The sequence below is a fragment of the Lytechinus variegatus genome, chromosome 4, assembly GCF_018143015.1.
Source record: "Lytechinus variegatus isolate NC3 chromosome 4, Lvar_3.0, whole genome shotgun sequence".
NCBI classification, from domain to species: Eukaryota; Metazoa; Echinodermata; class Echinoidea; order Temnopleuroida; family Toxopneustidae; genus Lytechinus; species Lytechinus variegatus.
Window position 1 is genome coordinate 61,280,874 of NC_054743.1, and position 13,411 is coordinate 61,294,284.

The 13,411-nt window shown below is 37.9% G+C and overlaps 1 protein-coding gene across 2 annotated transcripts; it reads left to right on the top strand.

The window, feature by feature from the left end:
* The first annotated feature begins 5,173 nt into the window (after positions 1-5,173).
* LOC121414447 (uncharacterized S-adenosylmethionine-dependent methyltransferase Rv2258c-like) lies at positions 5,174-12,707 on the top strand. 2 transcript variants are annotated; one of them, XM_041607626.1, is made up of 4 exons: positions 5,174-5,475; positions 8,841-9,052; positions 9,794-9,916; positions 10,936-12,707. In XM_041607626.1, the coding sequence occupies exons 1-4, from the start codon at positions 5,285-5,287 to the stop codon at positions 11,496-11,498; spliced, it is 1,089 nt and encodes a 362-aa protein (XP_041463560.1). In that variant the 5' UTR covers positions 5,174-5,284; the 3' UTR covers positions 11,499-12,707. The 2 variants fall into 2 exon arrangements, with proteins under 2 accessions (XP_041463560.1, XP_041463561.1); XM_041607627.1 differs by lacking the exon at positions 5,174-5,475 and adding an exon at positions 6,406-6,476.
* The last annotated feature ends 704 nt before the right edge of the window (positions 12,708-13,411 follow it).

Genomic DNA, 13,411 nt, shown 5'->3' on the forward strand with positions numbered 1-13,411 from the left:
TATGATAGGAAGATGATGTGATTGTGCTTGGGAGATAGTCTTTCCTTTACTGTTGCTAATATTATATCAGTGTATTGTTATGCGATGATAAGACATATCTCACATATTCAATATTAACACATAATCAATACTTAATCAATATACTTCTATATGAAGTATACCAGCTCCGACTTACATTAGAAAGTAGTCTCCTTCCAGCTAAACTTCTGACGCACACACATTTTATTATTATCTTATTCACTACATTTCATGATCTCCCTAAAAGGTCAACTCCCGGCCCGATTCAGAGTAAAGTTATGACGAACAGATTGGTCAAGCCATATAGAGCTATTAATAGCTCCATGGTCAAGCTGTCCAAGGTTAATTGACCGACACCTATTTGGTTGTAAAGAGTCTAGACCAGACTAATATAAAAGAGGTTCACTTCTGAACCCAAATCAGATTGCAGATTACTTTACAGATTGTTCCAGCATACAGATAGATTAGAGATTGGAGTTTAGAGAGTATAATCACCATCAGACTTACTCATGTTCCTGTATTATTTGTTATCATCATCTTCATCATCAAGTAGGCCCTTTTTAATAAATGTATACATGTGTATGAACTGTACATTCTGCTTCATTCTGTCTCATTTAAGTCTGGTTGAAAGTTAAAGTGCAAACGAACCAACCCCAACACAACACTAGTTCATTCCCAGCACATTTTTTTTTACAAAAGTGTCATACATACCCAATCAGATCATTCCATCATATCGTTTGTTATAATATACACAGCATACTAATAATGTACATGTATAACGAAATATAACTAAAAAAAACAATGGAAATAAGTGCATCCGCAAAAGCCATTAAGGCTTGCAAAGAATAGATGCACCAAAACGCGTTTCTAATTAGATGCACCAAAATGTGTTTCTAAATGAAACAAACGCCCGGACATATACAACTGTCTCCCTCCAACCACCGGGATCCAATGCACATACCATGCAGTATGCAGATCGCACACAATAGCTGCTACCATGTCCATCATAGACACCCGACAAAGCAACAGCCAAAGCACGCGATATGGATACACCATAGAAATTATCAGCCGCCCCCGACGGGTGAACAGATTTACCTGCAATTTGGCCATGCCTTATTTCTATATTTTCCCGCGAGATGTGGGATGACATGCTTTAATTTCATTTTTTCATTTGTGTTATTCAATTTGACAGGAAGTAAAACATGAAAAATAAATCTAACCATACCAATGTTCAAATTTATGAGGTAATAACAGGCAGATGGGGGATGGCCTATTCATTCGTTTAAAACCGTTTGCAAAATACATATATACGATCTATTTAATGAATCATCTCATCTCTCTGGGAAAAAAAATCATGAAGCGCAGTGCATGCTACACATAATAATAATCACAGCAAGGTCTGACAATATGCATTATCATACATAAGTATCCATAATCATTCATGCACGATACTCATAATTTGTATGTTGGTGCAAAACAAAGGCCATAGGCATAAATTCCTCCACGTATGATCATGTAATTCATTATATTTCATGACCAGGGGATATAACAGCCTCGTGTTTTTTATAGTAAAAAGAAAAAAAAAGAAACCAGGAAAAGGGGGATTTTAAAGAGTGATGGAGGGTAAAAGGTCTGGATTAATGGGGGCACTAATAAACTGGCGCCGTGCCCCTCCGCAGCTAGCCCTAGCAACGGCGTTAATTCAAGGGGTAAATCAGGATACCTATACAAAATAAAGTTTAATGGAATTGTTTACAATTATGATCACCCCATCGACTTCAATCCCATTCAATGTAAAATATATTTCCTTATCCTCTATCATACCTGCATCTCGAGTGCAACTGAGATTCGACCGTCTACTTTATTACGTTCGATCGTTGTAACCCATTTTACCAGTGATTAGTCGCTATTTGACTACGATAATTATTTCAAACAAACCATGTATATTTTAAGATTGATGTCACACAATTGAGTGTCACAAACCAATCTACCTGCATATGCAGCAATACAGGCGCGTACGCAGGATTTTTGAAAGGGGGGGGGGTTCGAGCTGATTTTTTTTTTCAGCGCTGCAAATAAGACAATAACATTTAAGTGGGGATGGGTATGTAACAGTGCGGTCATGACCCGCGAGCGAGCAGAAATGTTCTCGTTTTTGCGTTGAAAACATAACCTTTTTGTCAATAGTTTGTTGGTATCATAGTCGATGCTACATGTCCTTCGGATCGTAGCACTCATGATATGGCCAACCGCGTAGCCAGGATTTCATTTTGGAGGGGGCGGTAAATGCACGCGAAGCGCGCTCCCTAGGGGGTGGGTGCAGGGAGGGGGAGTTTCCCCCCCTCCCTGCTTCATAAATTCATAAATTAAAATGAAAAGGAGCCGTTTCTCTTGTCTCTAGTACCTCCAATTCGGTTGACTATATTGCGATTTTGAACCTTGTTTTCAAAAGTGATTGTAAACGCACAAAAGAGGTATACAATGGAGGAAATTAAAATGATAATAACTCCGCGCGAAGCGCGGAAGCTAAAGTGATTTATCAATTTTTCTTGCCATAAAAAGGGTCCCGAGAAAAGGGTATTCTCAAAGATATATTGAAACTTTCTTTGGAAAGATCAGATTTGATTACAAACAATTTAGCATCAGTGCATATTTTTAACTCGCAAAACAGAGGAGAAGATTGGTAGAGGAAGATATTCCTCCCCGCGATGAGCAATGAAACTCTGAAATTTCAAAGGGCGGACGTTTCATCAAATGTAGATCTCTAATACCCAATCGTCTCTAATTCAATTGATTTTCTAAGATTATTGAACTTCATTACAAGGAAAATAGTGCGCATAAAGTTGAAACTTCTGTGATTTATTGAAATTATCTATCTATATAATAAAGGATGATTAATTTTTTTGACTTATCCTGAAGCGCTTCATTTTGAATATAAAGAAACTTAAGTGTCATTCAAAATTTCAAACTGAGGGCGCAAAACAGGACAGGAGATGAATGTATACAGGGAAATGACAGGAAGTTTGCCCCCAAATTATGGTTGTTTATAGTAATGAGCTGAAAAGCGGGAGAAGCTGACTTTATGGAGGTGACGGCAGAAACTGATATAAAGATTTTACCCGCTCGGAGCCGACCAGACCAGAAGTTGCGCGATCAATTGAAAAAAAAAGATAACTTCATACATTTACTTCGGCCTAACCTTACTCAAATTCATGCCCTAATGTATACAATTTTAACTTTAACTGGCAAGAAGCACATAGCTGAGGTGGAAAAACAGGGTTAGAGAAAAGGTGGGGGAACAATGGAGAACTTTAATATTGTCATTTAACCGCGCGCAGAGTGAAGGAGTTTCTCTTTTGAGAAAAAAATAAAGAATAAATAGAAAAAACACAAAGCTACCTTTCTTCCCTTTCCTTCCTTCCCTTTTCCTTTTCTCCTCTCCTTTTTTCCCTTCTTTTTTTCTTTTTGGGGACGTTTTTTGGGGGGCGATCGCCCCCCCCTGGCTACGCGCCTGGATATGGCCTTGATCAGAACACTAGAAACTTGAGAAATGTCATGAATAATTACGAGCGAGCGGAGCAAGCGAGCCGAAATGTTTGCGTTTTTCCGTCAAAACATACAATTCTTCTCAATAGCTTGTTGGTAATGATTACATATTATTTGATGATACATGTCCTTCTGCTCGTAAGTCTCATGATATGGCCTTGATCAAGAGACTAGAAACTTAAGAAATTTCATAAATGATTACGAGCGAGCGGAGTGAGCGAGCCGAAATTTTCGCGTTTTCCCGTCAAAACATACATTTCTTGTCAATAGTTTGTTAGTAAATCAAGTATTAGTCGATGCTACATGTCCTTCTATTCGTAACACTCATAATACGGCCTTGAACAGGAGACTAGATACTTATGGAATTTCATAAATTATTACGAGCGAGCGGAGCGAGCTAACCGACATTTTAGCGTTTTCCGTCATTTTGGTTTTCATATTGGTAAAACATATTTTGTAAGAAAACGTATGTCCTTGTCTTGGTTCACTTGTATTCATAAGCATACATCATGATAATCATGTATGGCCTTGTTAATGGCGATACCGTGATCATGTCGGCGACATGCGGAAATAAAAAATATAATAAAATGGAGCGAGCGAAGCGAGCGGAAATTTTTTCTGTGTTTTTCGTCGGAAACATGAGATTCTGTTCATTATTGCTGTCATATACATTATTAGGTAGGAGAACTGTCCGTAACCAGACCAAGGGGTTATCAGGCTCTTGCCCGATAACTCCTTGACCAGACCGACCTCTGGGGAGACAAGTAAAAAAAAAAAAAAAAAAAGGAAACGAAAAGGGGGGGGGGGGTTTGAACCCCCGAACCCCCCCTTGCGTACGCGCCTGCAGCAATATAAGGAGCAATATGGTACGCGTGCGAGTTCAGTATTTACCATGGCCGCCAGAAACGACTCACTTCCTGATGATTATCCAGTACGTGCGTCCCACAAAAAAGAAACCCGTTTTTAGAGACAGATTTCACGATTATTTAACATGTTTTTTTTTTACTTTGAATTCGATGGTATGAGTGGGATCTCATCTTTAATTTGAAACCAAAACCTTCGCAAATTATTTAGGGATGGCAGATTGAAAATTAATTGAGGCCTATAGTTACAGAAACGATTTGCACAGAAACTCACGTACGTGTTAATCTGAATCCACTCACATTTCAGGTATCAGTGAGGGAAACTTATCAAAGAATAAATGAAATGCTAATGAGCCAATCGTCCAACAATAAGCACGGTTGTCGTATCACATACCAAATTAACCAACCTCATCAAATTTTTTTGCGCATGCAACCTGATTTTGACATAAAAAATTCAAAGTCGTCTCGCTCATTAAATGCGTGAAGTGTTCGTCACATATGAACATGTAGAAGAATAATTGAATCGCATGATGAGCTACATGAAATATTATGATTAATTTGCCTTTTGAGGAAAGGGATGCGGGAATCCCAGTTTCATTTTTTCTGAGACGCACTTTACAATGGTTAGATATGTCTGCATGATCTGTTTTTACTAAATACAGCCTTGTAAATATAGACTATTTGCTCGACATCATCTACACCGCACAGCAGCAGGCGCTGTTGTGTCCATTATATATACCAACTACCCTCGATCTGCTGTACGTTCAGATCGAAGTCTACCCAGGCTCAAGTTCAATTCAAGCTCTATTCAATTTCGTTTTTGGTTTAGCAAGGTGCGCAGGTCGATTCTCCTGAAAATGGCGGACAAATATGCCAAAGAGACGGCGGAGGAGTTTTCCTCCCGAATTTTTGACATGCTGAGCGGAGCATTCACTGGGATTTCGATTGCATTTGGGGTCAAGAGCGGTCTTTTTAAAGTCTTGGTCGATCACCACGACACACCAATGACTTCACAGGAAATAGCTGATGTAGCTGGCCTAAAGGAGAGGTAGGTCATAATCAGGTTTTTACAAACACGTATGTAATAACGTACTTGTTAAACATCATGTACCCGCTGGAAGATTGTTGGCTCGTATAGAATTGGTGGAATTAGACTTGAGAATAAGAATCATACCCCTTTTTATACGGCAATATTGGATTATGGCGGAAGACATATGATTTTTCTTTAATTAATCCATAATAATGGACCGTACTGCCCACTCATAAATCAAACCAAAACACATTATTCAGGATAAAAGGATCAGTGTTACGAAATAAAAGCAAAATCAATTTGACATCTCAGTCATGGCATTAAAGCACCGAAGAAATCAAAGCCAATTATTATTTTGTTTATTGCTTAAGCCTTAATAGGTGCAAATTGTGAACAGTGTGATATATGAAGAAATATGACATGACATGGACGGTAGTAGAGTGAGGTAGGCCTATCCCGAAACAACAAAGTTGAATATGACTCGTGGCAGTAACAGACATACAAAAAATGAGGTAACGTTAGCTATATTTGTAAGTAACTGATTCAGACAGTTTAAGCAACAATCAATATTTAGCTCTTGTTTAATGTGAAACCAGAGATAGATCGGCTCGGTCTCACCTTAACGTTTAGAATATTTGTGTTATATAGGCATATTATTAATATCAATTCAGTATAACACACAGTTAACCTATAAATATCAAAGTTAGTCATGCGCAATAGCACAGTGAAATGAATAGTGTGTTGAAATACAGATCGAGTACACAATGAATATCCTGCGATAACCTAATATAGGCGGAGGTAGTCTTGGTAAACTAACCTTTTGATATTAAAGATTATAAATATTGTGAAATTTATCATTTGAAAGATTACGTGTTGGCCATTCGATTTTCATTAAAAAGGGGAATGCTGAGGAATTTTTTTTTTTCGAAGTGCCAATAAGTCATATTGTATTTTCATTTATTCCATGCTAAGTCTCTATGCGCTTGAGAAAACAAAGGAGAGGAGGAGGAGGAGTGTTGGTGAGTTCATTTTGTTGAGGCTACAGGTACAATTTATGTTAAGTATGTAGATACAGTGTAGACTGTAGACCCTATAGCTAAACAAACTTAAAGGACAAGTCCACCCCAACAAAAACTTGATTTGAATAAAAAGAGAATAATTCAACAAGCATAACACTGGAAATTTCATCAAAATCGGATGTAAAATAAGAAAGTTATGGCATTTTAAAGTTTCGCTTATTTTCAACAAAATAGTTATATGAACGAGCCAGTTACATCCAAATGAGAGAGTTGATGACATCACTCACTCACTATTTCTTTTGTATTTTATTATATGAAATATGAAATATTTTTATTTTCTCGTCATTGTCATGTGAAATGAAGTTTCATTCCTCCCTGAACACATGGAATTCCATTATTTTAACATTTTGTGCTTCAGGCAAGGAGGTCCTAATCGTCAAATTCGTAAAAATTGAAATATTGTATAATTCAAACAATAAAAAAAAGAAATAGTGAGTGAGTGACATCATCGACTCTCACATTTGGATGTAACTGGCTCGTTCATATATCTATTTTGTTGAAAATAAGCGAAACTTTGAAATGTCATAACTTTCTTATTTTATGATCCGATTTTGATGAAATTTTCAGCATTGTGCTTGTCTGATTTTTCTCTAAGATTCATTCAAATCAACATTTTTCTGAGTTGGACTTGACCTTTAATTGTTTAAGTGGCAGGTCCACCCCCATGAAAATATTTTGAATAGGTAGAGCGAACTAAAACAAGCATCGAAGTTAGATGTCATAAATGTAAGAAAAAAAATTATGACATTTATTTTATTTGGCTTGTTTTGTTTACAGGACATTATAGTGATTAGAGTATGTCATCCAGTGATTTACTATATATTTTGTCTTACTATGATTATGACATAAAACTAGATCCTTAACTGCAATTTAAGTATTGGATATGATTTTCATAGGCTGACATTATAGGTATTTTAGGTACTTTTAATCCTAGCCTATGACTTGGAATAATTTCATTCACTTTCCCTGTATTTCACCCTATAACTCGTATAACTCCAGGTGCGGCGATCCTGGGGACCGGGGGCACAGTGCCCCGCCCCACTTTTTGAAGTTGTATGTGTGAGCGACTGCCACCATGCCTTCATGTAATGGCCCTTTCTCGAATCAATGCCCCATTTTACCCAAGAAAAGTGCCCCTCACGAACGTGTTCTGTGCCCCTAATCAGGACCCGTTTCATGCCGTTAGCAAGTGCCACTTAGCCTTGTTATAGGTGCCCTTTCTCGTATCTGTGCCCCTTTTTACCAAAGAAAAGTGCCCCTCACGAATGTGTTCGGTGCCGCCCTTTCACCTGAGAAGGACCCGTTTTATGTGTTAACGAGTGCCCCGAAGGAAAAATTTGTAAGAATAATCCGACGTGACTTAATTTTCATGAGTCATGTGAGTGGAGTAGATTAGTCACATTTTGCCCTTTATTTTAAGATAGTGCCCTTTTCGAAAAAAGGCGCTCCTTTTCCATGTGCCCCCTTACAACTTTGCTCCGCCAATTTTGGATTAATTCAACCAACCCCTCCGGCATTCTCATCATAAGAGCATAGTGATTCGCAAATTTTATTAGAGAGTACTCGCAATTACAACGGGGACGGATTCAAGACAAGAACATAGCAAATCTATTGAAAATGTCCGTCAAATGACAAAGATCAGCCGGGTAGATCTTTGTCGAAAATTGGTGAATCGGAGGAATAGCAGTTTCGTTCTAATTTTTGGAGTTTACGAAAGAAATTGCAAATACATGTATATCGTTTGTCAAGAGTCAGGAACGAAACTGTTGTTTTAATTCACCAATTTTCGACAAATATTTCTTTGCTGTACTTTATCATAAATGGAATGTGAAAATATATTTTCTTTCTTATTAAATTCGTCTTGCGTCATCAAGCGAAAACGTCCTATTATCCGTGCACACGCGTGGACAAATCATTCCAAACACCCCAAACACGGTATTCTCTGTGTGCAAAATAACCTCTAAACAAGTTTTTCACCGGCTTTATTTACACATTTTGGCCCCTAAACAAGTTGTCGCCAGAATATGAACCCGGGGAAAAAGCTGGAGAAAAAACATACCCTAAACACGTTTGGCTAGTCTTAAAAAAAGCTTTGGAAAAAAACATACCCTAAATACGTTTGACCCTGCGATTGACCATTGACCAGTCTTTCAAAACTATCCCTTTTTGAAAGCTTGTTCATTACGTTTTTTTGTCACGCATGTGTACAGCAATATATTTGACTCCCCCCCCACCCTGCACCACGTAAACCTCCAAAGACCATCCGACTCTTGACAGCATTTCTATCGATATCGCCAATAACAGGTATGTTCGGGAGTGGTTGGGCGTGATGACCACGGCCTTCATCGTCGATCTCGACCCTGTGACAGAGAAATATCATCTACCACCTCATCGTGTAGACAGCTTTCGGTCAGGAACTATGGAAGGCCAGGCCGCTGATTGCTGCATTGGGATACCTGTCGTCAGTGACGTCTTCCGCACGATGCTTAAAGTCATTAAAAAGGACGGACCACGAGGTACGTGTAAAATACTACTTGCCCATCAGGGACAGCGTAACCGATGGGTCCGGGGATGAGCCCTCACTTTTTTCCAAATCGTGTTAAAACGTAAATATTACCATCAGAATGTGACGTTTCCATGATGATCCCCCCCCCCCCCTCCACCTCACATTTTAATACCTTCATATTAATTTATAAATTGTCGTGAGGGAGCGGAAAATTTTCCCTTTTTAGTCAAAATGAACATTTCATTTCATGAAATATTTGACCAATAGGTAGCGATCAAATGATACACTTTTAAAATGTTTTAAACAATGCCGTTTACTATGTGAATCGCACAGTAGTTGTTTAAACAGTTTAAACAAATGTTTAAAATCTTAAACAACCATTTGATGCTTAATTTGTTGATAATTGAATACTAGTTTAAACTTTGTTGTTGTTTAAGACTTTAATCACTTGTTTGAAATGTTTAAATAACTACGTTGCGATTCACATAGTAAACAGCATTGATTATATCATTTTTAAGTGCATTATATTTCGCAATATTTTCTCATATTTGTTTTTCTTGGTCGTGGAACTCAGCGAGCCAACGCCAATTCTACGTGGTCCGCAATATATTTACTGTCTATTTACGCAAGAAGCAAGTCGAATATGACTTTATTTTATCATTACCCGTAAATTTAGTTTGACGTAAGTTAATTGACATGATTGATATGGGTAGTTCTGTAATTTATGTGTGCGGTTTCTTTTCAATCTCAGGAATGGAATTTTCGATGGCGCCAAACTACCATGAATTCAACGATAGTTACGGCTTACCGTGGTTCAATCACTGTTTCGTCCAGGACTTTATTCCATCCCAACCGGAGATCAAGTCAAAATTAGGTAAGAATCTTAACCATTGTAAAGACTTGTAAGAATCTAAGTTGCCGTAAAGCAACCGATCAACTTTCACAATTCAAACTAAACTGAACCCTTGTCTCATGGGGAGCGCTTCATGAAAGGTCTAAAGCTGTCAGACGATTTATTCCGGCAAGCATGTTTTAATCGAAAGTACCTTAGTAATATTGATTCTGAGCCAATCAAATTCAAATAAAGTCTTCATATCGAACAACTTGTCGGCAGAAAAAAAAAGGATAATGAAACTCTTCCGATAACAATTCCAAGGAAAGATTTTTCTAATCCGATCACTCCCTGATCATCGCTTTCCATGCTCCCACTTCCGACAAATCTAGGCGAAGGCTGAAACCTCGATCATATTAAAGGCTATATTATACCGGTCGCCTTCCCGAGGCAGTTTTAAAAGTTATATTTCCCACTAATTTCATGTTGACTTGGAACATGATATTTTCATGAAAGCAACCCGGATCTTCCAAAAGCGCCCTCCTTGTTATAGCTTTTGTCATCGCAACGTTGAATATAAAATTTAGTTCACAATTTCCAAATACCCCTCTTCGTTGTATCAGTGCGAACACTCCATGATTTACTGACACTTTTATCGGCATAATTGGTATTTGGGGAGACAATATTATTTATGAAAGCAAATGTGATTTCAGATTGGGTCCCAGTGGGCGGTGGTATAGTACCAAATGGGATTTTCAAGAAGTCACTAATTAGATTGAAGAGAGAAAAAAACTAAAACGTTTCCTCCCAGGTTCTGGTATTCAATGAATAAGCAGGAGACACTTAGCTGTTCCGAAATAAAATGTCCAGATAACCATCATCTACAATAGATGTCCTACTTTTCGATTCACTCAAGCTGAAGAAGCCTCTAGAATAGGACCCGAAACTGCATCCGAAGTCTTGTCGCTTAGAAAGTTTGTAAAATGATTAAGCTTTAAACAAATGTCATTAGGAAGATGAGAAAGAGGTTTTATTTTTCAGATTTTGATTTTATCTTTCAGAGAGTGGAATTCGGATGCTTGACGTCGGCTGCGGTCACGGTGCTGCGATCAAAAAGCTCGCCGAAAGTTTCCCAAACAGTCATTTTGTAGGTCTTGATGTTGATCAAAATACAGTTGATTGGTCAAACAAAGAAGCTGAATCATCAGCACTAAAGAACCTGGAGTACGTCTGCAGCGACGCCACTGCGATGCCTAAGGACTGGACCTCGTCGTTCGATTACGTTTTCTTCTTTAATCTCCTTCATGATACACCACGACCAGACCTGATCATTGACGAGGCCAAGAGAGTGATGAAGAAGTCAGGAATCATATCTGTGATTGAGATGGATGGCAAATCGAAGCAATGCGAAAACCTTGATAACCCTAGTGCTTCGTTCAACTACACCGACAGCTTATTCTACTGTCTACCCATGTCCTACAACAACCCTGATTCCGTGGCCCTTGGTGCTATGTGGGGCAAGGACCGCATACGAGAGTTTCTGGAACGGAAAGGTCTCAAAATCAAAGATGAAAGCATTCTTCCTATGATGCCGCAGGTTCACTTCCTGTCAGAATTGATGTAAATCACACAACTGGAATATAGGCCCTACAGTGAACTGGTTTACAAAATGGTTGACAGTCATAAAAGCAAATAATTACTTTTGTTGAAAGCTACATGCGGAAACTTTCATTTATTTTCAAGGCGAATGGATGTACATAAAGTAGCTACAATTAAAGCGCGTGTTTCATTGGCTGAAAACCAAATTGCTTATATGTACACATTTTTTGCTGCGTTTGATCGCAGCTCTTTCTGCTCCGGGCCCGAGGAGTTAGACTTTGTTCCATTCAAGGAGACCAATGGATGATTATGTGCTAAATACATGTATTACAATGGGAGAAAGGGGACATTTTCTTTTTAAGTGACACCCAAGAATGTAGAGGGCGTCAACACTTTGCAGTTAGAGTAATCAATAAAACATTAGTTTCGTCGGTGACTGGACGAACGACATATTTACGATTTTCATCAGTTCCGAAACGTAGGACGAAACTGTTGGTCCAATTCACGGACCATCGACAAATACTTCATATGATTTACTTGTCTTTGCATTTTTAATTCATTTGCTGCGTTGTAGGATTCATTCCTCGTCGTTAAGCGAAAACTCGCTAATGAAAGGTGAAACTGACCAGAGGCGTTGCACTTGTTAATCTTGTTAATATGTTAATTTGAAACAATTATGTTGATTTATTTTTTGAATTTAGAATTGTGCATATGTCATGTACACTATTGTGTAAAAAAAAACCCAGTCCCATACGCTAACTAGCCGAAAGAGTATACATGTACGCTACTCAAAAAATTAATCAAGTGCAAGTCCTTAATACCCGCACTCAAGTTTAATTCAGTTTATTTTTGTCATAAAGTGTATGTACAAAGTAACATGAAACAATCAAGATGTAATGTGATGAGGAAATTTGTGACTAAAATGAAAGTTTTAAAAACTTGTCAAACATAGTCCACTAAAATATAGAACTCAATTGGTTTAAGCTCAAGTTGCGTTGCATTTTTTCTAGGAGAATTTGATCTCAACTCTTTCTGCAACTTGAGCCACATTTTATATCTTTTGTAAGAGGCATATTTTCTGCTTTAAGTATTTTCAAAGTGATATTTTCATTGGAAGAACAGATTTTAAAATGGGGTTTTATTACTTGTACCTTTCAGATTTATATGTTATATAGCTATTCTTCACGTCGATGAGGTATCGGATATTGTTTTTTTTTTAAATTTTATTGTATCTTAGAGATCAATCGATGGAGCCACGCCGTATAAGAGAGTAAAAATAGGCGCACCACTACCCCATGATTTTACAAAAGGAGAGCATCAAATCGCGTGATCGATTGTGTATAATACCCCCATTTTCTTGATAAGATCATTATAAAATCATCTTCAGATAATTAAAGATTTACCATACATATCAATTTATATATGTTAAATTACGACATTATTACTACTACTTTGGGGAGGAATCTAGCATTTGAAATGTGGAAATCAATTAAAATTATAAACACAGATGGAAACTTTTTACTTTCTTGTTTTGCAACTGTTTTCCCTTTCTAATTCTCGAACAGCCTTTATGGCAACCCCTGCTCGGGATCAGAGATGGCATCTTTCTTACTAAACCACAAGCACTTCCGGTTGGGGTTATCGAGATGGGGGTGGATCGGGGGGTGGATGTGCTTGAGTATGTTCGGGTTTAAAGAGCACCCGTTCTGACACTGACTCCAGACGGTGCCCAAAATGGAAAAAGAAAGAAGGGAAAGTTGTTGTATCATGCTATTTTTGTAAATATTTTGATGTCATTTTAATGGTCAATAAATTGAATTGAAATTGAAAATTGAAAGAGAAAACAAAACAGGAAGGTTTACCTGATACCAAATCAGATGATATATGAAGACAAGGATCCATGAGGACCGAAGAGCCTTGTCACACCCCTCCCCTACT

What these genes read in the sequence shown, in the direction of transcription:
- LOC121414447 (XM_041607626.1), top strand. Translation starts at nt 5,285, where the DNA reads ATGGCGGACAAATATGCCAAAGAGACGGCGGAGGAGTTTTCCTCCCGA. An exon ending in GTAGCTGGCCTAAAGGAGAG is followed by an intron (nt 5,476 to 8,840) that starts GTAGGTCATAAT and finishes CGCCAATAACAG; the next exon opens with GTATGTTCGGGAGTGGTTGG. An exon ending in TAAAAAGGACGGACCACGAG is followed by an intron (nt 9,053 to 9,793) that starts GTACGTGTAAAA and finishes TTTCAATCTCAG; the next exon opens with GAATGGAATTTTCGATGGCG.